We start from the raw sequence: 24,745 nt of genomic DNA, 5'->3' as shown, positions 1-24,745 counted from the left end.
TTGTTCATCCCCCCCCTATATATAATAGTTTGCCTGTGCTAATCCCAAACTCCCAATCCATCCCTCCCCTACTCCCCCTCCCTCTTGGCAACCACACATCTGTTCTCAAGATCTGTAAGAATGTGAATTTTTTTAAGAAATTCTCATAATGAGAAAAGAGATTATAACTATGTGAGGTAGTGGATGTTAACTAAACTTACAGTAGTAATCATTTTGTAGTATATACATATGTATATATATGGAATCACTCAGTTGTGTCCAACTCTTTGCGACCCCATGGACTGTAGCCCTCCAGGCTCCTCTGTCCATGGAATTCTCCAGGCAAGAATACTAGAGTGGTTTGCTATTTCCTCCTTCAGGCGATCTTCCCGACACAGGGATGGAACCAGAGTTACCCGAATTGCAGGCAGTTTCTTTACTATCTGAGCGACCAGGAAAGCCATCTATACTGGAGTAGGTTGCTGTTCCCTTCTCCAGGGGAATCTTCACAAGCCAGGGATCGAACCCAGGTCTTCCACATTGCAGCCAGATTCTTTACCAGCTGAGCCACCAGGGAAGCGTTATACATATATACAGGAAATCCTTATGTTGTAAACTTAAAATATATTAGTAGAATACAATTAATACAATGTTATGTGTCAACTATATTTCAATTTTGAAGTCTCAAAAAAGGTTGCACTGTGTTTTAAAGCAGAGACAAAAAAGCTAATGATATATTTAGAAAGTCATGGAAACAAAGTAGTGGAACACAAATTGGATTGAGTAAAGGTGTTGATTCTGTGGATACCATGTGGTAAAACAAGAAACCACAGGACTTCCCTGGTGATCCAGTGGTTAGAATCCACCTGCCAATGCAGGGGACCCCAGTTCTATCCCTGGTCTGGGAAGATCCCATATGCCACAGGGCAAATAAGCCTGTGCTCCACAACAAGAGATGCCACCGCAGTCAGAAACTTGCAACCAGGGAAAGTCTGCACGCAGCAACAGAGACCCAGCACAGCCAAAAATAAATAAATAACAGCTTTTAAAAAAGAAAGCACCAGGACTTTGGGAGAAAATCTTGGTGACAGTAGGGGAGCACTCTTGAGAAAAGCTGCATCACCAGTGCCCTTGAGGGCACAACAGTCAGTTTGGTATGTGAAAACAGTTATCTATGACTCAGCCAGGAAACAAATCAGAAGAGTCAGATTTTGAAGAACTTTGGGGAATATTTTAACCAATTTACTTTACTTGCAGTTTTCTTTTCTTGTATGCATCAACATGATTTTTTTTGGAAGAACTTTTAATTAGCATACAACAAACATTTCAAGTGCTAGGAAAGCATTGTTCTATCATGTACCAGACAGCATTCTTTCTTAGCAATACATAAAGTAATAGTGTGTGTCACCTCTGGAGATGTCTCAAGAAATTCTCTTTATAGGCCCAGTTCTGGACCCAGTGGATCCGGCACTAAACTTGCCAGACAAGGCCCCTCCCTGTAGCTTATGTTATACTCTGGGAGACAGGCAGTAAACTAAAGTTAGAGATTATTCCAAATTTTTTTTTTTAAGTCTTCATTTATTTGGCTGCGTCTGGTCTTAGTTGTGGCATGTGGGATCTCTTTTAAAAGAATTTTATTTATTTATTTTTGGCCGTGCTGGGTCTTTCTTTCTGTGCAGGCTTTTCTCCAGCTGTAGTGAGCGGGGGCTACTCTCTACTTGAGGTACCCAAGCTTCTCATGGAGGTGGCTTCTCTTGTTGGGGAGCACCGACTCTAGGGCACAGGCTTCAGTAGTTGCGGCATATGGGCTCAGTAGTCGTTTGCTGGACTCTTGAGCACAGGCTCAATAGCTGTGGTGCCTGGGCTTAGTTGCTCTGGGGCATATGGGATCTTCCTGGACCAGGGATTGATCTTCTGCATTGGCAGACAGATTCTCTACCACTGAGCCACCAGGGAAGCCCTCTTTGTGGGATCTTTCATTGCAGCACACAGACTCCAGTTGTGGCTCGAGGGCTTAGTTGCTCTGCAGCATGTGGGGTCTCAGTGCCCCAGTCAGGGATTGAAACTACTTCTGCATTTCAAGGCATATTCTTATCCATTGGACCACCAGGGAAGTCCCAAGACTTTGCTGAATTTTATGAGGGAAATCAGCAATGTGAGGTGACGGGGAGCAACTTGGGCCGGTGGCTACTCTAGACCCTGTGGCTACGGAGCCAGAACCACACTGAGACCTTGGCAAGAGGGGCTCCTCCATGGCTCTCAGCTTAACTTTATACAGACCTCCAGGGGATCTTGTTAAAATGCAGATTCTGACTCATCAGGGCTGAGGGAGCCCTGAGAGTCTGCATTTTTTTTTTAATTAATTTTTACTGGAGTAGGTGCTAGTGGTAAAGAACCCACCGGCCAATGAAGGAGCCTTAACAGAACTCCTGGATTTGATCAAACCCAGGGTTTGACCCCTGGGTCTGGAAGAGCCCCTGGAAAAGGAGTTGGCAACACACCCCTGTATTTTTGCCTGGAGAATCCCATAGACAGAGGAGCCTGGCAAGCTACAGTCCACGGGGTTGCAAAGAATCTGACACGACTGAGGAAACTTAGCATAGCACATAGTTGCTTTACAATGTTGTATTAGTTTCTACTCGACAGCAAAATGAATCAGCTTTAAGTATACATATATCCCTCTTGTTTTTGGATTTCCTTTCTATATAGGTCACCAAAGAGCATTGAGTAGAGTTCCCTGTGCTATACAATAGGTGCTTATTAGTTATCTGTTTCATACATAGTAGTGTATATATGTCAATCCCAATCTCCCAATTCTCCACACGCTCCCCCCCACCTTAGTATCCAGAAGTTTGTTCTCTACATCTGTGTCTCTATTTCTGCTTTTCAGATGAGTTCATCTATACCATTTTTATAGATTCCACATATAAGAGATATTATATATTTGTTTCTTTCTTTCTGATTTTCTTCCCTCTCTGTAACAGTCTCTAGGTCTATCCATGTCTCTGCAAATGGCATTGTTTCATTCCTTTTTATGGCTGAGTAATAGTCCACTGTATATAGCCACCACGTCTTCTTTATCCATTCCTCTGTTGATGGACGTTTAGGATGCTTCTGTGTATGGCTGCTGTTAACAGTGCTATAGTGAACATTGGGTGCATGCATTTTTGAACCATATTTTTTTCCAGATACATGTTCAGGTGTGGGATTGCTGGATCATATGGTGGTTCTATTTTTAGTATTTTGAGGAACCTCATACTGTTCTCCCTTCCTCATACTGTTCACTAATTTACATTCCCACCAACAGTGCAGGAGGGCTTCCTTTTCTCCTCACCCTCTCCAGGATTTATTGTTTGTAGATTTTTTGATTGAGGGTCTACATTTCTTAAAAGCAGCTGGGTGATGCTGAGGCTCCTGTTCCAAGGACCACACTATGGTAGCAAGACTGCAGGGTGCCCTGTGTATCACAAATACTGAAACACAAGGCCCCTTTTCCTCCCTCTTGGCTTGTGAAAAGATTTTTGCAAGTTTGGTTGACAACTGAGCAAATGGGAGTTATGAGAGAATAACGTGCCAGTTGGGCTTTCTGGTGGCTCAGTGGTAAAGAACCTGCCTACCAGTGCAGGAGACATGGGTTCAATCCCTTGTTTGGGAAGATCCCCTGGAGAAGGAAATGGCAACCCATTCCAGTATTCTTGCCTGGAAAATCCCATGGAAAGAAGGAGCCTGGCAGGCTACAGTCCATGGGGTTGCAAAACAGTTGAACATAACTTAGCGACTAAACAGCAATATGTTTTAAAAAGTTCCAGAGAAGATAAAAACAAAGAAAATTTAATCCATATAGCAGGAGATAAATTATCAAGAGGCATAAGAAAGAGAAAGCATACAGTAAGATGACTGATTATACCAAATATGTGGATCAGAACAATTCATGAAAATATTTTAAACTCCTCTATGAAAAAAATTAATGTTTTCAAATTAAGCTAATCAACAAAATTCTGTTAACAGTAGTTACCTCAGAGGAGAGAAACAAGATATGGAAGACAAGAGGGAAAGGAAAATTGCTTTTCACCTTTATGAAAATGTATGATTGCATCTTTTTAAAACAATTATTTATTTGGCTGCCCTGGGACTTAGTTGTGGTGTGCAGGATATAGTTCCCTGACCAGGGATCGAACCCAGACCCCCTGCCTAGGAAGTGTGGAGTCTTAGCCAGTGGACCACCACGGAAGGGTCTTATTGGGTATTTTGAATTTTATTATTATGTTTTGATTATTCAAAATAATAAGTGCATAATAAAATTAAAGCATATAGATAATGTTGTGTTCATTTTATACTGATATAGGACATATTTACATTGATTATATAACAATGATAAAGCTTTAGGCACAAAATCATATTGTACTGAAATATATAAAGTCAAAACAGATACCCTGGGAAACCAAACATACATATATATATAGCTATAAGGACTATATAATAGTAGCAAGAAACTGTGGCATAACTCAGCAGTCTGTAGTAGATGAAGTAAGAAAAATTACCCAAGGGTACAAAGGTATTGAGAATCTAAATGATAATAAATGATTGATTCATTAGCCACTCATTCAGCAAATATTTATTAAATGTGTATGATGTGCACCATGCCCTTTGCTGGATACGAGGAATGCAGCAATAAAGGCTCCATCCTGGAGCTTGCCTTCGAATGATATTTATTGAACTTTGTATCTCATAAATGGAGAACACACCTTTTTTTGACGTTAATGAAACATTTATAAATATTGATAAAATATTAAGCTCTGAAGGAAATACCAGGTAACTTCAAAGCTGAAACTGTACTGGCCACCTTTTCTGACCACAATACAGCAAACCAGAAATTTACAAGAGAGTTGGACTGTGAAGAAGGCTGAGCGCCGAAGAATTGATGCTTTTGAACTGTGGTGTTGGAGAAGACTCTTGAGAGTCCCTTGGACTGCAAGGAGATCCAACCAGTCCATTCTGAAGGAGATCAACCCTGGGATTTCTTTGGAAGAATGATGCTGAAGCTGAAACTCCGGTACTTTGGCCACATCATGAGAAGAGTTGACTCCTTGGAAAAGACTCTGATAGCTGGGAGGGATTGGGGGCAGGAGGAGAAGGGGACGACAGAGGATGAGATGGCTGGATGGCATCACCGACTCGATGGACGTGAGTCTGAGTGAACTCTGGGAGTTGGTGATGGACAGGGAGGCCTGGCATGCTGCGATTCATGGGGTCGCAAAGAGTCGGACATGACTGAGTGACTGAACTGAACTGAACTAAGTCCCAACCTTCTAATGGTCCAATGGTTATGGCTCCACAGTTCCACTGGACAGGGCACAGGTTCAATCCCTGGCCAGGGAACTAAGATCTCATGCTGCATGGTGTGGCCAAATAATAATAATAAAAACCCAAAGCAGCAAATCCAAATTGCAAACACTGAAGGTTGTAAATAGGTAATGAGAATGTGTCATGGCAGAACTGGAAGAACTGACGGAAATGACTCCAGATTTCTGAGTACTTATGATTGGCACTTACAATTAATGCCAGAGACTTTTAATATGTTATTTTATATATAATCCTCACAACAGATATGGTATAATGCCCCTGTTGTGATGTAGTCACCATAAAAATTTGCCAAAGTGGTGTATGTGGCTCAGAGAGATTAAGTAAATTGCCTAAAACCAAAGCTGACACTGGTCAAGCTGGGACTTGTACTCAGGCCTGCCAGACTCTTCTGTTTGTAATTGTTATGCTACCATCAGTATGATTGATGGAATATGCAGAAGGGAGGAGCCGGTGATTTAAGCTAGCTTTAACCAAAACTTGTTTTCTCAGGCTTTTTGTTTCCCTGCCTATCCTTCCCCTCTTTCTTCCCTCTCTTCTTTCCCTCCCCACCCCCCAACCTTTTCTTTCTTTCATAGAACAAAGGTTTATGGAGCACTTACTGTGTACCAAGCATTGTTCAATATGCTGGGGATTGAGTGACAAGAGGCAGACAATAAACAAGTCAACAATACTTATATAGCTTTAGAGAGCAATACTTATTATGAAGAAAAAGAAAACATGACAAGGAGGTGGATTGACAGGTGTTTAGAGCTATTTTTGTTAGGGAGGTCGGGGGAGGTCTCTCGGAGGCAGTGACCTTCAAAAAGGAAGTGGGCTTTGGGAGGAAGACTGTTCCAGTGAAGGCAACAGCAAGTGCAACGTCCCTGGGGAGACAGGCTTAGCCTGCTATGGGTGCAGCGAAGAATGGCAGAGTGGATAGAGCTCGGTGAGTGAGGAAAGAGCTGAAGAGGTGGCTTTGAAGGCCATCATTGGAGTCGTGGGGCAGCCGTGGAGCAGCCTGGAGCAGGGATTGATGTGTTACCCTTTGTTATGAGGAGAATGGATTGAAGGAGAGTAAGACTGAAGAGGGGAGACAGGTGAGGAGGTTATTGCAGTGGTGCAGGTGAAGGATAGTGGTGGCCTGAACTGTGTGGTAAAGGCAGAGGAGGGTGATGAGTGATCAGATTTGGGGTAGAGTTTTGTTTTTGTGTTTTATTTGGCTACACCAGGGCTTAGTTGTGACATGTAGTATTTTTAGTTGTGGTGTGGGGGATCTATTCCCTGACCAGGGATCGAACTTGGGGCATTGGGAGCCCAGAGTCTTAACCACTGGACCACCAGGAAAGTCCCCTGGGGCAAATTTTGAATGTAGAGCCGTTGGAATCTACTGAGGGCTGTGGGCATTGATGAACCCTAAGACTTAGTGATGGGGTGGGAGGGGCCATTCATAAACAGGAAGAAGCACAGGAAAGATAGGTGAAGGGATGGGAGAAGGGGTGTAATCAGAGAAAGGAAAAGATAGGAAAACAGGCTGGAGGAGGAGCCAGCAAAAGGATCCTCCAGTAAGGAGGGAGGAAAACCAGGAGAGTGTGCTATCCCAGAGGCTGACACAGGGGTTCAAAGAGCGAGCGCATTTAACAACTCTGTTAAATGCTGCTAAGAGGCTGAGTAATGACCATTGGGCTTGGCCTTATCTCAGCAGCAGTACTTTCATCGAAATGGTTTGGGATGTGAATGGAGAAGAAAGGATGACCAGACATTTAACACGAATGAATTTAACACGGAGGACCAAAATAGAAAAAAGGAAATTGTAAGAAATTGCTATCATAAGAAGCACTGGTGGGACAATGAGGAAGTTCTTTTCTGATTGTTTCTCTTTCCTCTGGAAAACAAGTTTTCATATCACTAATGGAGGTTGGAGGGTGCAGTGTCGTCACTCGAGGCAAGAAGGGGAATTTCAGAGAGCAGAAGAAAGTACAGTATTGAGCAGGGAAGCCATAGGATTGCCAGGCGTGCTAAGAACCTGCTTGTGATTCATCATTACAGATTCAAAGTGAGATTTGTCAACACAGTCATTTATCCTCAGCCTTACTCAGTAGCTCAGGGAAAGTCTCACTGTTGGTAGAGTTTGGTTTGATCCTTCTTGCAGTTTTGTATAGAAGATGGTGGGAGAAGGACAAGAGAATTAAGGGTGTGTACACAAAGAGGACTTCCTTGGTGGTCCAGTGGTTGACTCCAAGCTCCCAATGCAGGCGGCCTGGGTTCAATCCCTGGTCAGAGAACTAGAAAGACCTTGATGCTGGGGAAAATCAAATGCAAAAGGAGAAGAGGGCAGCAGAGGATGAGATGGTTAGATAGCATCGCCAACTCAATGGACATGAATTTGAGTAAACTCCAGGAGATACTGAAGGACAGAGGAGCCTGGCATGCTGCAGTCCACGGAGTTGAGAAGAGTGAGACACGGCTTAGCAACTGAACAACAACAAATGCTGCAACTAAGACCTGGTGGAGCCAAATAAATAAATAAGATAAAAAAAGAATTTAAAGAAGAGTGTACACGAAGGAATCATTATAGTTATAGACAGTTGAACTTAAGCTGGGTTAAGTGGGATGTGAAGATGTGAAGAGGGTGATGGACAGTGAAAATGTGGACTGGACAATGGACTAGAGAAACCAAAGGTTGAAGGATTGTTGAACTGAGGATACCAGAGAGTGGACTGGAAGGATGGATTGAGTGGAGTGCTGGGAATCCGAAGGTTTGAAGAGGTGCAGTTACCTCAGCTTGTGGCTGAGGTCGGGGGGCAGAGAAGAGGACAAGGAACTGAGATGTTGGGCTGCTGGATGTATTATCTCAGAGGATGTCTCAGTTACATAAACAAAGGCATGATTTATGATAGAGAAGTAAATATAAGCCAAATGAATAAGCCTTAGATGAAACTGATAGATGTTGCAAAATGATTGCCACAAGGCAGGGCGATGGCTGGTCTAGGCTGCTGGCAGGTACTACTGAAAGGCTGGGGTTTTGAAGGGAGGAGAAATTTTTTCAAAGCAAAAACAGATAAGGAAGACAACGGCCTCACCCCAGAATGTGTGGAATGTGGGAGGAAAAATACCTCTTCAAAGGGGGCTTTGGAGGATAACCAAACATCTGAGAGCAAGAAGGCAAAGGGATTAGGGTTCCATCCAGCTTTGAGATTTTTACCTTTTGAATTATAAGCATTTTACCATATGAATATGAGCATTTTAAACTTAAATTTGATATCAACCTTTATTGCATGATATACAATAAATCATTGTGTTTGTATTGGTATTGCCGCTTCTATTAAGCAACAGTTCTCTTTGTGGAAAACAATAAGAGTAACAACTATATTATTTCCAGTGGAAAACTTGGCATTAATCTCCAGTAACCTCTATACCAATACTCATTAAAGATCTGTACATTAGATTAAAAAAAAAAAAAAAGAATGCAAAGAGAGAAACAAGAGAAGAGGTGGACTCTTTGGAGGTTCTTATTGACCTTAAATCCCAGAGGGTCCAGTGAGAGAATCTGGGGCAGGAAAGGGATGAGGTAAGAGACTGAACCCAAGAGGGGATGAACAGAGTTGTGTGGGGATAAGTCAATGAGTGTCTTGGCAAGTGTGGACTTCTGGCATGTTGCCAGGGAAAGTGTGTGCCGTGGATTCCTGGGCTTTAGACGCTGTGCTGTCCTCTTTGTGGCTTTACAGCAGCTCTTTGGCTTCTGCTGTGGTTCCTGTCTTCTGTGCCTCAGATCTGAGTCCACGAAGCTAGCTTGGGACTAGCACCCTACACAGACGATGTTGTCTTCTTCATCCTGTGCATCTACCCTAGGCCCTGCAAACTGACTTCCTCCTTCATTGGCCAGAAACCCTATGTGAAGTGTCTCAAGCATATCAACTTCCCCACCTTCCAGGGAGGCTGAGACAGTCTTGTGGTCAGTTTGATTCCCCGCTGGGACACTTCCTACATCCTCCTTCATTTATAATAGAGAAAAAAATTAAGAACTGCCTAAATGTCCTACTAGACTGTGTCACCTTCATAAAGTAAATTAATGTACATCTGTTGCAGAAGGGGACCCCTTCCAGGGCCCAAAACTGGGCTCTTGTCTAACACTCGGAAATGACTTGTCCGAGGAGACACATGTGTTGACAAAGCAAGAGATTTTATTGGGAAAGGGCACCTGGGTGGAGAGCAGTAGGGTAAAGGAATACAGGAGAACTGCTCTGCCGCGTGGCTTGCAGTCTCAGTTTTATGGTGATGGGATTAGTTTCCAGGTGGTCTTTGGCCAATCATTCTAATTCAGCGTCTTTCCTGGTGGCGCACGCATCGCTCAGCCAAGATGGATGCTAGCGAGAGGGATTCTGGGAAGTGGATGGACACCTGGTGTCTCCTTTCCACCTTACCCGAACTCTTCCGGTTGGTGGTGGCTTATTAGTTCCATATTCCTTATCAGGATCTCCTGTCATAAAACAACTCATGCAAATGGTTACTATGGTGCCTGGGCAGGGTGGGCAGTTTCAATCAATGTGCTTCCCCTAACACATCCATCTATGAAAATAAACTGTCTAATGACATGTCATGTACAGAAGTGAGATTTGGACTATGAAGAAGGCTGAGTGTCAAAGAATTGATGCTTTCAAATTGTGGTGCTGGAGAAGACTCTTGAGAGTCCCTTGGATTGCAAGGAAATCCAACCAGTCAATCCTAAAGGAAATCAACCCTAAATATTCATTGGAAGGACTGATGCTAAAGCTGGAGTTCCAATGCTTTGGCCACTTGATGCAAAGAGCATTCATTCGAAAAGACCCTGATCCTAGGAAAGATTGAGGGCAGGAGGAGAAGAGGGCGACAGAGGATGAGATGAGATGGTTGGATGGCATCACCAACTCAATGGACATGAGTTTGAGCAGACTCTGGGAGAAGGACAAGGAAGCCTGGCATGCCGCAGTCCGTGGGGTCAGAGTTGGACATGACCTAGAGGTTGAACAACAACAAGGACGTGAGAAGTAATTCATAATGTATTGGTTTCTTAAAAAAGCAAGCTAGTTAACATGACGTACAATATGATTGAAGTTTGTGAAAATGTGTGTGTTCTGGCCCAGTGGCTAAGACTCTGTGCTCCCAAGGCAGGGGGCCTAGGTTCAATCCCTGGTCAGGGAGCTAGATCCTGTATACCACAACTAAAAGATCGTACATGCGGCAGTGAAGACCCAGCACAGCCAAATAATACACGTTCTGATGAAAGAGATGGTGAACACACCGAAATGGCGACGATGGTCATCTCTGGGTGCTGAGGTTGAGGGTCATTTGAATTTTCTTTTCCGTGTTTTCTATATCTTCTAAGTTGCCCGATTGTTGCTTCCAGTTCACCTCCATCTCACATTCTACCTTCTCAAGGCTGCCACCACTGGTCTGTTGAATACTCTTATGTCTTTGCTGTGAAGTACAGGGGACATTTCTTCACCTTGACATGACCTGGCCTCAGCAGTGTCTGGCCCAACTGAGTACCATTTCTTTGTTTCTGAACCCTCCTGGTTTTCCTTTGCCCTCAGCACTTCTTTCTCTCAGGGCAGGCTCTTCTTCCTCTGACCATCCTTCCCTCCACCAGGATTCTATTATGTATATATATATATATGTGTGTGTGTGTGTGTGTGTGTATAGTATTCTATATTATATATAGAATATATATTGTATTCTATTGATTCTATTATATATATATATACATATATATATATATATAGTACTTGGTCACTTAGTCGTGTCCAACTCTTTGTGACCCCATGGACCATAGCTCACCAGGCTTCTCTGTCCCTGGGGATTTCCCAGGCAAGAATACTAGAGTGGGTTGCCATGCCCTTCTCCAGGGGATCTTCCCAACCCAGGGATCGAACCCAGGTCTCCTGCATTGCAAACAGATTCTTTACCATTTGAGCCACCAGGGAAGCCCAAGAATACTGGAGTGGGTAGCCTATCCTTTTTCCAGGGAAACTTCCAGACCCAGGAATCAAACCAGGGTCTCCTGAATTGCAGGCAGATTCTTTACCAGCTGAGCTACCAGGGAAGCCCAAAAATAAATAAATAAATATAACATATATATATATATATATATACACACACACATATATATATACATATATGTTATATATATATAAAACACTTACCACCCACCTCCTACCACCCACCTATATATATGTGTATTTGTGTGGGTGCTATGTCATGTCCTACTCTTGGTGAGCCCATGGACTGTAGCCCGCCAGGTTCCTCTGTCCATGGGATTCTCTAGGCGAGAATACTGAAGTGGATTTTCATTCCCTTCTTCAGGGGATCTTCCTGACCCAGGGATCGAACCTACATCTCTTGCGTCTCTTGTGTCTTCTGCATTGGCAAGTGGATTCTTTATCACTGTGCAACCTGGGAAAACCCTTATGTATTACTTACTTACTTAATATTAATTTATTTAGCTGCATTGGGTCTTAGTTGTGACATGTGGGAACTTATTGCCTGACCAGGGATCGAACCCTGGCCCTCCTGCCTTGGGAACGTGGAGTCTTAACTCCTGGACCATCTGGAAAGTCCCCAACGTTCTGTTTTTAAGGCCACTTCTTCTCTCTTGGGCCCTCATCCTCCCTCCTCTTTGTGTGAGTTCTCTCTCTCACATGTTAACTGCCTACCAGAATTTCTACCATGAGGTTCCACGAGCATTTCAAACTTAACGTGAATTCATTACCTTTGTTTCCCTCTCCTTCCAACCTCTCTAGCTCCACCCTTCCACCTCCTTCCATCTAGTTGCCCCGACTAGGAACCTACAGCTCTTTCTCTGCCCCCCCACCTTGTTCCAATATGATTGCTCACCACCTGTTATTTCTACCTCCTCATTAGCCCCAGGATTTACCTGTCTGTCTCCAGCATCAAGGCGCTGCCAGCTCTTGCCTATATTATTACCAAAAACTCCTAGCTCATCTGTCTCAAATCTTATTCTTTCATAGTCAATTTTCCCTCCAGTATAGCAGGAATAGCTTTCTAAAATTCCTCTGGAAGAACTTTCCAGTGGTCCAGTGGCTAAGACTCCACACTTCCAAGGCAGGGAGACCAGGTTCTATCCCTGGTCAGGGAACTAGATTCCACATGCTGCAACTGAAAAGATCTGTGCCCCAGCCCAGCCAAGAAAAAAAATACTTTTAGTAAATGCTAAGTGTCTATTACATCTCAGGCACTGTGCAAGGGCATAGTTACAATCAGACTGGCAAGGTTTCCCTTTTCATGGAATTTAGTTTCTGGTGTGTATTGGAGGAGGAGGGGTAATAAACATAAATGAATGACATGATAAAATAACTGTGACACATGCTCAGAGAAAATACAAGAGTAGAGTGATGGGGGTAAGAGGTCCTTGTAAATTTCATGGAAGCAAGGACCAATCTTTTGTGTTTTTTCCCCTTTGCATCTGTAACACAAAATCGTGTGTGCATTCAATCAGTATTTAGTAAGTGAATTATCAAAGTAGGCAGTTTTTAATCTAAACATTTTTATTACAAAAGTACTGTGTGTTCATGCAAGAAAAATGAGCAGGACAGCAAAACAAAACATAATGCTACCGCTTGGAGATAACAATATGCTTTGGTACTTCTATGTAGGACAGCACAGGAACTTAGCGAGAGATTATTTTTCTGGCCAAAGGAGTGACGAAAGTTCTATTTCCCCTCAATCCATCAGGGACCTAGGCTGCCCTTTTATGGCATTAGGAGACACACAAGGTACTAGGGAGGGGGTTCTACCCTCATCTGGGGTCAAGGAAGGCTACCCTTCTAAGGAAGTGACCTTTAAGCCGTAAAGGAATTTGTTGTGCAAGAAAATGGGAAAGTTCCACACTGAGAAATGTCTTCATTTAGAGCTTCTGGCTCCAGGGTAGAGATGGGGGCAGGAAGTGGAGTGAAATTGCCTTTGAAGGTTGGCAGGGACCACATTAAAAGATCATTTTTATCTAGATCTAACTGCCAGTTTTCAGGAACTAAAGAATACAGATGCACAGATTAAATAAAATAAAATAAAACCTCCCAGAAGAAGTAATCAGCTCGATCCAGAATGAGGAACATTCTACGGGACAAATGATTTAGTTACTCATTTAGTTACTCATTGACTCAGCGTGAACGTAAAAAAAGGGAAGGAGGCTTGTTATAGGAAATAAAACAAAACACCCAAACTTAAGAGACATAACAACCAAAAGTCACCTGTAGATATTCTTTATTTCTTTGTTTTAAAATTTTTATTTATTTATTTATGGATGTGGTGGTCTTCATTGCAGAGCTCGGACTTCTCATTGTGGTGGCTTCTCTTGCTGGGCTAGAGGACACTAGAGCATGGGCTTCAGTAGTTGCAGTATATGGGCTAAATAGTTGAGGTTCCCAGGCTCTAGAGCACAGGCTCAATAGTTGTGGTGTGAGGAGCAACAAATCTGTTGCTCCATGGTATGTGGGGTCTTCCTGGACCAGGGATCGAATCCATGCCTCCTGCATTGGCAGGCGGATTCTTTACTGCTAAGCCACCCTTATTTATTTCTTGACTGTAACAAACCAACTGTAAAAGGCATGTTGGAGACAATTGAAGAAATGTGAATATGAACTGGGTACTATGATAAGATACTGAAGAATAATTGTTAATTTTATTGGGTATGATAATGGCATGGTGGTTATACTTTTTTTAAAAGGCCTTATTTGTTGTAGATGCATGTGAGACAACTGATGTCTGTGGGTGTGTTTTACAACACTCTGGGAAAAAGCTGCGTGTGTGTGATATTTTGATATAAACAATATATATTTGGGGGACCTCCTTGGTGGTCCAGTGGTTAAGGATCCACCTTCCAATGCAGGGGACTCAAATTCTATCCCTGGTTGGGGAACTACGATCCCACAAGCCTCTGGGCAACTAAACCCACTTGCGTTAACTACTGAGCCTGAATTTCCCAACAAAGACCCATCACAGCCAAAAAGAAAGAAATACTTTTTGTCCCACATTCCTAGCTCAAAATTGTATGAAACCCTTGAAATTTTCCTGAGTGACTGAGAGGAATGTCTTCTGTTATTCATTACAGGCCCCTTTCAACTATACCTGAGTTTATGTTGATGAGGTGACTCAATGGTTCCCTGGTTATTCCTCAGGAATAACCTCCTGTGTGTCTGGGTGGCGTAGAGCCATCTGCGATTGTTTAACAGGGACTTGTGGGTCCTGTATCGACCCAAACATACTCTTCTGCACTGTTCATTTGCAGCCAATGATGCTGCCCCTAAATTAGTCACTCTCACAATCCATTTTAGTAAAGGTCCTTCAGGAAGCTGATGATACCAGTCTGAAAAATGAAGCAGCTAACTCCTTCACAGCTATACTCCTGGTTTCAGGAGTTTCTTGGTTTTTGCCCTCCTCACCCATCTAACTTCCCAGGTGGCTCAGTGGCAAAGAATCCGCTTGCCAATGCAAGAGATTTGGGGTTTGATCCCTAGGTTGGGAAGATCTCCTGGAGGAGGAAGTGGCAACCCACTCCAGTATTCTTGCCTGGAAAACCCCATGGACAGAGGAACCTGGCAGGCTACAGTCCATGTGGTTGCAAAGAGTCAGCATGCATGAGCATGTACGCTAACTACCTTCTTGGTGACCAGGAGACTTAGAGGTACTTTCTGTTGTCCCAGCCTAATTTTTTACTTAGTGGATAACTTTGAGGCTGGCGGCCAAAATTCAGGCTGACCCAAATCTGAACTTAGTCTAGCATCAAAGTCCAACCCAGAACTCTTGTTTAAGTTTCATTATAGCTATTACAAATAATCACCAAGGGATGAGTACTTCACATTTTTTTTCTTATTGGTTTGTGCTTCTTTATGCTCTTCCCTGGTGGCTCAAACAGTAAAGAATCCACCTGCAATGCAGGAGACCCGGCTTCGATCCCTGGGTCGGGAAGATCCCCTGGAGAAGGAAATGGCAACCCACTATAATGTTCTTGCCTGGAGAATTCCATGGACAGAAGAGCCTGGCAACCCCAGTTCATGGGGTTGCAAAGAGCTGGACAGACTATGTGACTAACACACACACATGCCTCTAGTGAAACAACTTCCTAGGGTTGACTCCAACTCTAAATTCTATTTCCATTCGTAACTTTTGTTCACAGAACTCAGAATTAGTAATAATACTAATTATTACTGATTTACTGTAAAGGATACAACTCACATAGTTGGTTGCTCTGGTATCTAACCTCCATCCTGAAGCTAAATACTCATCCAGAGTCACCTTATTAGAATAAACTCAGGTATGGTTGTAAAGGGCTTATTACGAATAACAAAAGAGGCTCCTCTCAGCTCTATCACTCAGGTCATAGAAGCTCTCCCGCCAAGGAGGATGCAGACCAAATATATATTTCTTATATTATCACGTGATCACAAGGAATAATAATAAAACTGAAAAATGCTGGTGATTGTCCAAGCTGGGTGATGGGTACATAGAGATTCATTCTGCCGAGTCTTCCAGGGTTTTTGTGGATTTGGAAACTTAGATAATAAAATATTTAGAAAAAAAGAGGATAATGGAAAGAGAAGTACTTTATAAGCCATACTAAAGAGTCTGATCTTCTAAACATTTTATTTTGAAATAATTTTAGATTTATAGGTAGATTGCAAAGACACTCAGTAGTTCACTCGCTCAGTCGTATCCAACTCTTTGCGACCCCATGGACTGCAGCATGCCAGGCTTCCCCGTCCATCACCAGCTCCCTACTTTGAGCCTACTCAAACTCATGTCCATTGTGTTAGTGATGCCATCCAATCATCTCATCCTCTGTCATCCCCTTCTCCTCTCACCTTCAATCTTTCCCAGTGTCGGGGTCTTTTCCAATGAGTAGGTTTTTTGCATCAGGTGGTTAAACTATTGGAGTTTCAGCTTCAGCATCAGTCCTTCCAATGAATATTTAAGACTGATTTCCTTTAGGATTGACTGGTTGGATCTCCTTGCCGTCTAAGCGACTCTCAACAGTCTTCTCCAACACCACAGTTCAAAAGCATCAATTCGTCAGTGCTCAGCTTTCTTTATAGTCCAACTATCATATCCATACATGGACATGGGAAAAACCATAGCTTTGACTAGATGGACCTTTGTTGGTAAAGTATTGTCTCTGCTTTTTATATTCTGTCTAGGTTGGTCATAGCTTTTCTTCCAAGAAACAAGCGTCTTTTAATTTCATGGCTGCAGTCACCATCTGCAGTGATTTTGGCAAAGACACTAGAGTGTTCCCAAATACTGCTCATCCATCTTCCTTTAATGTTACTTCTTCTATGACCATGATATGTTTATCATAACTAAGAAGTTAACATTGATACAATTCCACTAGCTAAATAGCAGACTATTCAAATTTCTTGTTTTCCCATTCTTCTTTTTTTCCATTCAAGATCCAATCCAGGATACTGTATCCTATTTAATTGTCATGTCTCCTTAGTCTCTTCCAATCTGTCGGTCTTTCTTGGTCTTTCTTTGCTTTTTATGACTTATACTTTTGAAAGTAGTGGTCACGTGTTTTGTAGACTGTCCCAGGAATTGTTTTTTTCCTGATGTGTTCTTGTGATTACTAAAGTTATGGATTTGGGGGAAAATACTACAGAGGGGATGGGAGTGTGGCCTTGTCATTGCATCAAGTCAGGGAGCATGATGTCAGCATGACTTCTTATTTCTCATAAATATTAGTTGATTCAGGTGGTGTCTGCTAGGTTTCTCCACCATTTTTTCCTTTTTTATACTTTGTGACAAGCATCTTTAGGCCCAGCTTATGCTTATGGGGATTTTAAAATCAGAAGAAAGTCACTGAAGGGATTTAAGCAGAGAATAATGTTTTGAATGTCTGTTTTGGAAGGAATAGGAGATACGGGGGGCATTTGCAGTGGGACTGGACATAAACTGCTGGAGGCTGAGTGACCAGCAGTCTCATTCAGCAGCAGTTGGTTTTTACGGGACATGAAAGATGAGAGAAGGTGGAGTCAAGGATGGCCATGAGGTTTCTAAGCGGGACAGGTGTGTGGCCTGGGGCTTTCACTGACTCTAAACCAAGGCTGTGCGGCCCCTAGGAGGCAGTATGCCTCCCCTGCCCCCGCACCCCCTCCCTCCCCCCACTTCCACAGAGAAGTCACTTTCTGTTTCTTGGTCTTATCTTGACTTGGATCCGGTCCCTGAATGTTCCTGGGGCCGGAAAGTGTCTTATCAACACTTCTTCTTATTAGAAGTTTGGGGCCAGGAAGATCCCCTGCAGGAGGAAATGACAACCCACTCCAGTATCTTTGCCTGGAGAATCCCATGGACAGAGGAGCCTAGCGGGCTACAATCCATGGGGTAGCCAAGAGTCGGACACGACTGAAGCGATTTAGCACGCGGGATTACCCAGGAAGGTTAGAATCCCAAGCAAAGAGAGAGGAGATAGCGGTCGAGGAACTGAAGAAAGCTGGAGGAAAATGTCCTTAAATCCTTTTTCTCCTCTCTCCATTTAAGGACCCAACGATGAGCATTTGACTCAGTGGTTTCAAACAAGTTATTTTATTTAGCTTTTCGTGTTCCGCCAACCGGCCCCGCCCTCGGCCTCCCCTGTTTCGCGTTCCTTTCTGAGGCGTGTAGGGGGAGAGGGTAGACTGCTATCTCTCGGCCCTCACCTGCGCCGGCGGGACCCCCGCCCAGGTTTCTTTTCTCCTCGGCGCCTACGGGCGGGGGCGGGAGGGGCTGTAGGAGTTGGGGCCGGAGTTACCGGCCCGGGCGCCGGGCGGGCCCCACTTCCGTGCGAGGGCTTGTAGACCAAGTGGAAGATGAAAGCGTTGCAGTACCTGAGGGGGCGTGGCTCCATCAGGGGCGGGGCCAAGAGGCTGGGCTATCCCAAGGGGCGGGGCTTATAAATTCTACGTTCCCGGGGGGTGGGGCTAGGCTTAGGGCTCCGTGGGTGAGCCAGGGTGTGATCAGGGCTATGTTTTGGTGGGTAGAGGACCAGGGGTTGGAGAGATTTTCGTGAGCTGGTTCTATAGAGGGGTGTGTGGGCGTTGTCGAGACCCTCCAGTGGGCGTCGGGCGTGAGGAGTGCGGGCGGAGGAAGCAGAGGGTAGGGCTGGGCCAGGAGGGTCCCAGGACCATAGAGACGAGGGTTGAGGTGGGCTTTTCAGGATGAGCAGCCAGAGAGTACGAAGGCCTTACCAGGGCATGCAATTGTCTGCCGCTCTGAGGCGAAAGGGGGAGCGGAAAGGGTTGGGCTGTGGAGGGCTGGTCCCCCCTCCTGTGGCCACCGCCATGGTCTGGTCGTCCATCATACAGCCATACTCGCTGCTCTCGGTGAAGAAGGCCGGCACTCGGAGGGACTGGGGTGGGAGCGGGGCCTCAGACACTCACAGAAAAGCTCCCACCCCCATATACCTCCTGGGGACCCAGACGACTGGGATGGGGAGAGGCACGAGGCAGACACAGGGGCCAGGAGGACCCGTGGGTGCACCCTCCGTCTGTGGAGTAGATGATGGGGAAGAAGACACTTTTAGAAAATGGGGAACCGGGAGGCAGGTGAGAGAAGGTCTCGTTTGCCCCATCCCCCACCTGTAACCGGGGCAGCGAGCTCAGCCAAGTGTCCTTTAGTCCAAAGCCAGAGTTAAATCCTGCGGAGGGAAGGAGAGCAGGGAGAAGCTAGCTTCCATGGCCTGCTCCCACCTTCTCCACCCTCCCACCCCCGGCTCTTACCGATGACCAAGTCAGGCTTGGGCCCCTGGAGCAGGTGGTAGGGCCTTGCAGACACCTTGATCTGCAGGTCTCTGCGGCCCCCCTTCTCCTTAGTCCCAGAGCTGAGCCGTGCTGATACGCCAGAACCAGGGCGGACAGATAATTCAGGGCCATCCTGGAGAGTCAGAAGTGGGAGAGAGGCCAGTGGAAGTGATGGTGCTGGAAGATGTGTCAGGTAAGACAGGGGAGAGAAGGCAGGGATCAGAAGGGCACTGCCCAACCAGGATGATAACAGAGAGACCAGGTCTGGAGATTAGGGTGGGGGACAGGGGGAGGGGGTACTCAACCCTCACCCTCTGCAGGGTAAAGTGCTGCTGGTCACTTTCGGGGGGCAGGCCGTCACCCACAAACTGCAGCTCCAGGGCCACGTGGGGGAGCAAGACCAAGAGTTCCTGAAGGGCAGAGAGGACGAATCTGGATCCCACCCTGTGTTCACCTCCATACCCAGATGCCCACCCTTCAGGCCTGGAGGGACTTACCCAAAACACCATGACAAGGTCAAACTCCTTCCCGGCCTCCACCACGTGGATTTTCAGTGACTGTTTGTTCTGGATATTGAGCTCAGGGACTGGGTGATAAGCTAGCCACTTAAGAATATGGTCTCCTCCTCCCCTCCCTCCTGTCCCCTACCAGCCCCCTGGCCCCTCTGCTCCACGCAGTCCTCCCCCCTGCCTCAGCTCTCCTTACAGGACTGGGGCACCAGGTGGGTGATGACGTAGTACACAGTCAGTGGGTAGGTGAGGAGCACGGCCATGGGGGAGTCCAAGCTGAGGCCCCGCCAAATGTAGTAATCCTGCCACGAGCCTGGGGAAAGTGGGCTACTGGGGACCTGACCTCAGGCCCCCTCCAGTCTAACAGCCTCCTTTCTCAGCCACCCAAGACCTCTGGCCCTGCAGATCATATCCCCACCCCTAGCTCCCTCAGGGCCCCTCTGGCTCACCAAAGAGGCCCCTGGGTGAATCTGGGGGCACTGGAGGCATCAGAGCGGACCCATCCCCCTGGAGAGGCTGGTAAGGATCTCCTGTGAGGATGAAAAATGATGAGCCTGGTGTCAGGGAGATCCCTACCTGGCTGCTTCCTTCTTCCAAAGGAGCTGTGTTCCCTGAGAGGACCTGGAGCTGCAGCAGGGGGCTGGGAAACTGCCTAGGGATGGGGCTTCTGGAGAGGGTGGGCAGGGGTGACTTTTCTGAGGGCTGGGGAGGGGCAGGCAGTGCCCTGGTTCTGGGGGTGGGAGTGTGCTGTGTATGTGGAGGGGTTTTCTAGGATCTGGACAACTTTTTGATCTCCCCTCCTGCTCTCTAGTCTGAGCGACTCATGCCTGGAGAGAGGCCCCACGCACCATGGAGAAGAAGGCTGAGGGAGGGTGTGCTGCCCCTTGGGTGCCTGGGGGCGCCAGGGCCTGGAATCAGCATGCTGAGCTGGGTCCAGTAGCCACGAGTGAGGCCGCGGGAGGCCAGGAAGGCCTCCTTGTTAAAGGTTTCACTGGTCACCTCTGGAGAAGGATGAGGGGAGGGGTTGAGGGCCCAGTGGTCAGGATTCCAGACTTGGGCTCACCTCAGCCTCTCCCCAGGACCCTGGGTCTGAGTCTGCTTCTAGTCAGGCAGAGAACTAACATTCCTGAGCGGCTACAGCATAGTCCACAGAAGCCATATAACAATTCCATGGGTTTTAACATTTGCTAATCTGCCTGTTTTACCGGTGAGGAAAAACTCTAAAAAGTAAAGTGATTTGTTTCACGTTGCCAGCTTGTGAAACTGGGAAGCAAGTATTTGTATCTCTACTCCTGAATCCCCTAAGTTCTCTCAGGGACCTGGGAACTCAGTCCTCAGCTCCAGAGAGGCTATCTTCAGCCTCAGGGGTCTAGCTCCCAGCCCCAAACACCCAGTGCTCAGCTGTTACTCCAGGGATCAAGACTCTGAAATAACAGGCACTTAACCTTCAAGCCCAGGACCCTGTTCCAAAGACCTAGTTCGCTTCCCCCATCCATCCTGACCTTATGGTACCTGCGGTGTAGGTAAAAGGCAGGGTTGCCAGTTCTCCAGCCCGCTCCATGAAGGCTGCAAGCCTTGGGCACCAAAATCGGTGGCTTACATCATCTGGGCATCGCTTCCAGTCCGCACGGAGACAAGCCTCTCCACAGTACAAGACAGCACTGCACTGGGGGCTGGGGTTATAGGAGGTGGTGGGGTATCCAATGTTAGTGTATGTAGGTCCCCTGTCTGCTGTCCATCTGTCCTGCAACTGCCCATGTGTCACTCAGTCTGTGTGTACTCTCTTTGCCTATAACGGCATGGTGTTTTTCCATCTTCTTGTTTCTCTGGTCCTCATTCTGTCTGTCTGCAGTGTCCCCCACTAGCCTGCTTCCTCTCTGTTTGCCTGACTTTCCTCCTCCTCACTCTGTCTTTGCAGGTTGCTCACCAGGGTGTCAGTTTCACTTCAAAGCTGTGCCTGTGACAAACATGGCAGGTTCGAGCCCGAAGGGAGGCAAAGGTGAAGCCTGGCCGGGGACCCCATGTCCGCATCGGGGTCTTGGACAACTTCACTCCCAGCCTTGGGACCAGATTCTCCAGCTCCCTGAATGGGGGTGGAGACAGCATCAGGTTGGGGGTAGGGCTCAGAAGCCCAGGCCCCCAGGTTTCCCCCTCTCTACCAGCCTTCTGTACCAATGCAGCTGGGCATCTCCCACAGTAAGCTGTCGGGGCTTTCGGGGGTCTCCGGAGCCCATGGGGCAGACCATGCTGTGGCAGAGGAGAGCATAGGCTCGAGGAGCCAGGTTCTCAGCCCCTGAGCCCCTGCTGGTGCTCCCCTGTGCTCCTTCCATCAGCAGGTCAATGCCCAGGATGATGCCATGTTCATCCGTCACCAGTAGGAGGCAGGAAAGGTGCAAGGGGGCAGCATCTGCAGAAGACAGGAAAAGTCGGGGGTGGAGGGGGAAGATTTGTTAGGGGCAGGGTACCAAATCAGATACTCCTGGGGCCAGGATAGGGGACTAGGTAGAGAGGGCAGGCCTCTTTGGAAGGGGACAGCGGCTCCACAGAACGAGCATTTGCTGCCAGGCAGAAATGTGGAGGTGTGCTGTGGGAACTTCACATTTTTCTTGAGGTGTTAACTCTCGACTTCTGGAATTGTTTTTTCTTTTACTGTTTAAATGTTGGTGAAACTTAAAAAAAAATGTGGATCAATGAAAACACCTTTTCAGGCCAGCTTGGCCTGAGGCCCACCCATGTGTGACTCCTAACTGCGCTCTGAGGGGGCCGGCGGTGTCCTGGGTTCTTACCACCTCTCTGCCCCGTCCTCCTCTCAGGCCCCGGCCCGTCTTCTGCCCTGTCTTCTTTGCCATCCTCGCCACCTCCAGCCTCCTGCTCGGCCTCCTCTGGCTCCCCTGGAGGGGTGGCTTCCCGGGGGGGCTCCCTGCTGCCGGGGGCCGGCTCCCCATCCTCCTCTGTTTCTACCTTTTTGGTGCCGGCACCCTCCTCCTTTCCATTCTCTTCTTCTTCCTCCTCCTCCTCCTCGCCTTGCTCCCCTTCCTCCAGGCTGACAAAGCTGACGTAGGGACTTAGGTCTCGCAGGTGGAGTGGGGGCTCATCTCCCAGCAGCCGGGCAGCCCCCAGGCCTGGTCCAGGGCCTGGCTCTGCCCCTTGCCCCAGGCTGATGCCCACACTGCGGTTGGGCAAGACGTGGAGCACCCAAAGGGCCGGGTCCTGGGGCAACCTTCTGATCTGAGCCTCCAGCTGCCGCCAGCGACCCTCAAGGCTGGTCCCTACAGCCCCGCGCTCTGCCACGAACTTGTGGAACCAGCCAAAGAGGAGGGCAGCAAAATCAAGGAATTCATCCCGGTATCCAGACACAAACTCCATGTCTTCAGGGGCACAGGGCCTGAGCCAGACTGAGAAGAGGAAGGGATGTATGGTGAGGGAGAGGCACTGAGGACAATGTGGGTTGGAGGGGTCCCTTAGGGTGGAATCTATGGATGGATGTTGGGAGCCAGAAAGGAGGTTTTAGGGCTGAGGATGCCAGTTCAGGATGAGAATGGGGGCCAGACTTGAAAGTGGGTGATTAGGGTTAAAAGTGAGTAGTCAGGAGGGAGATAGTATTTGGGGCTCCAAATCTGAGGCTCAAACCCTCAAAGGTAGGGGTTGAATTAAATCGAGGATCGAAGTGGGAGAGGGTTAATCCTATGGGGAAGAGTTCTGGACTCGTCTGTGGGGTGTGGGAAGAAGGCATCAGAGGCAGGGCATCCCTTCGCCTTGGACCGGGTTAGGGTTGGCGGTGAACCCCAGTACACCTAGCCCCCGCCCCGGCCGCTCCACTACTCCGGTACCTGCAGCCGCCACCACTTTTCGAAGGTAAATACCTCCGGGTGCGGTGTGACGTCAGGCTGCCCGAGCCCCTGGCCGGCTGCTCGGGTGGCCACGCCCCAAAGTCTTGTGCCTCGCGGAGGCGCCCGGGTCAGTGTCTGCGCGGGCGGAGCGCGAAGACTGGTGCTGACAGTCACTTCGCCCACGTGACTGGAGCCGGGTCAAAACGTGAAAGCCTCTCTAAGGAGCAGGTCACAGAGACTGAGCTGCGGAGGGCAGGCGGGCGGTGCTGGCATCTCTGGGCCAGAGGAATCGGCCCAGGGGGCAGGGCTGCCATCCAGCCGCGCCTAGCCGTGCACCCTGGGCTTCCTTTCGCTTTCTCTCGCCTTCTTCCATCATTCCTGGCTATCCCTCGACGAGGCTCTGGGCTGGGTGCGGGGGTGCTGGCGGAGGAACTCCGCCTCCCGGAGTTTCCCCGCCGCCCGCAAGCCTGCGATCACGCGGTTGCGACGGTACTGACCCCACTGTCGATTTGAGAAGGTGAGGACGCCGGGAGGGACGCGCCGCCCCCTCGCGACCTGCCTCGGCCGGCAGGGCCCCTGCGCCGACGACCGCCGTGTCCCTCGGAATCACGAGCGAAGCGGGAGAAGGAAGCGAAAGCCACTGAGAAACCGGCTGGTCGTCAGGCTCCGGGGAACGTCGGGGAGTCAGACAGAACGCGGCGGGCCGAGACGATGCTGGGCCGGGCATCCCGGTTACTCTTGGTCCTACTGTTTGTAGCTTGTCTCACTCCTTCAGGTTTGTCAGAGGCCCGGAGCCCCGAATCCGGGGAAGGAAATGGGCGGGAGGCACTAGCGCCGCGGGGTGGAGTTGAGTAAGTGGGGAGCCAGGGTCCCCAAGGCAGCCGGGGCACGGGGAGGGCCAGCTGCTTGGGCTTGGGGATGGGCTGGGGGACACCTGGGTCCAGGTGTGATTATGGACATATCTGGGGAGAGTGAAGCGTGGGTCGAGCCGGGGGTCAGACACTGTAGCGAGGCTGTGGGTTGAAGTCTTAGTAGCAGCTGCATGAGCCCCTTGAACCGGGGCTTGTGCGAGCCACTTCCGTCCCTCTCAGGCAATGGCAACGAAGGCAGCAAGGTTGGGAGGTGTCCCTGCAATCGTACAATCTCTTCCCGTTCCCCTCCAAACGAGAGTGAAATGAGTCATCTCCGAAAATACCTGAAAGCATATCAGCGCTGTTTTCCCTACATCAGGTAATCTCACCACCCACCCCTGGGAGGGCTGCGCGGCGATCCCCGCCAAACCCGGGGGGGGGGGGGCGGGGGGGGGCGGGGGGGGGGGGGG

The 24,745-nt window shown here is 47.8% G+C and overlaps 2 protein-coding genes and 1 long non-coding RNA gene across 3 annotated transcripts in view; 2 read left to right on the top strand and 1 right to left on the bottom strand.

Moving 5' to 3' along the window:
- Positions 1–6,079: 6,079 nt before the first annotated feature.
- On the top strand, positions 6,080–7,111 carry LOC120866103. The gene is made up of 2 exons (XR_005721592.1): positions 6,080–6,268; positions 7,025–7,111. It is a non-coding gene; the product is annotated as an uncharacterized LOC120866103 (long non-coding RNA).
- A 10,765-nt stretch (positions 7,112–17,876) lies between these two features.
- On the bottom strand, positions 17,877–22,976 carry ZMYND15 (zinc finger MYND-type containing 15). The gene is made up of 13 exons (XM_040243598.1): positions 22,381–22,976; positions 21,767–22,001; positions 21,522–21,677; positions 21,107–21,267; positions 20,443–20,595; positions 20,044–20,124; positions 19,791–19,907; positions 19,583–19,671; positions 19,397–19,495; positions 19,065–19,218; positions 18,924–18,982; positions 18,534–18,694; positions 17,877–18,173 (listed from the first exon to the last, which is right to left on the bottom strand). Exons 1-13 carry the CDS (start codon positions 22,958–22,960, stop codon positions 18,002–18,004), a joined length of 2,217 nt encoding a protein of 738 aa, XP_040099532.1. The 5' UTR covers positions 22,961–22,976; the 3' UTR covers positions 17,877–18,001.
- A 65-nt stretch (positions 22,977–23,041) lies between these two features.
- Positions 23,042–24,745, top strand: part of CXCL16 (C-X-C motif chemokine ligand 16) — a 4,642-nt gene continuing 2,938 nt past the window's right edge. Inside the window, exons 1-2 of the mRNA XM_040243594.1 lie at positions 23,042–24,199; positions 24,516–24,654. Of these exons, the coding sequence (XP_040099528.1) occupies positions 24,136–24,199; positions 24,516–24,654 (203 nt within the window). The 5' untranslated portion in view covers positions 23,042–24,135. The remainder of the gene's footprint in view (positions 24,200–24,515; positions 24,655–24,745) is intronic.

The sequence above is a fragment of the Oryx dammah genome, unplaced genomic scaffold (assembly GCF_014754425.2).
Source record: "Oryx dammah isolate SB20612 unplaced genomic scaffold, SCBI_Odam_1.1 HiC_scaffold_8, whole genome shotgun sequence".
NCBI classification, from domain to species: Eukaryota; Metazoa; Chordata; class Mammalia; order Artiodactyla; family Bovidae; genus Oryx; species Oryx dammah.
This window is presented reverse-complemented; position numbering and strand designations above follow the sequence as displayed.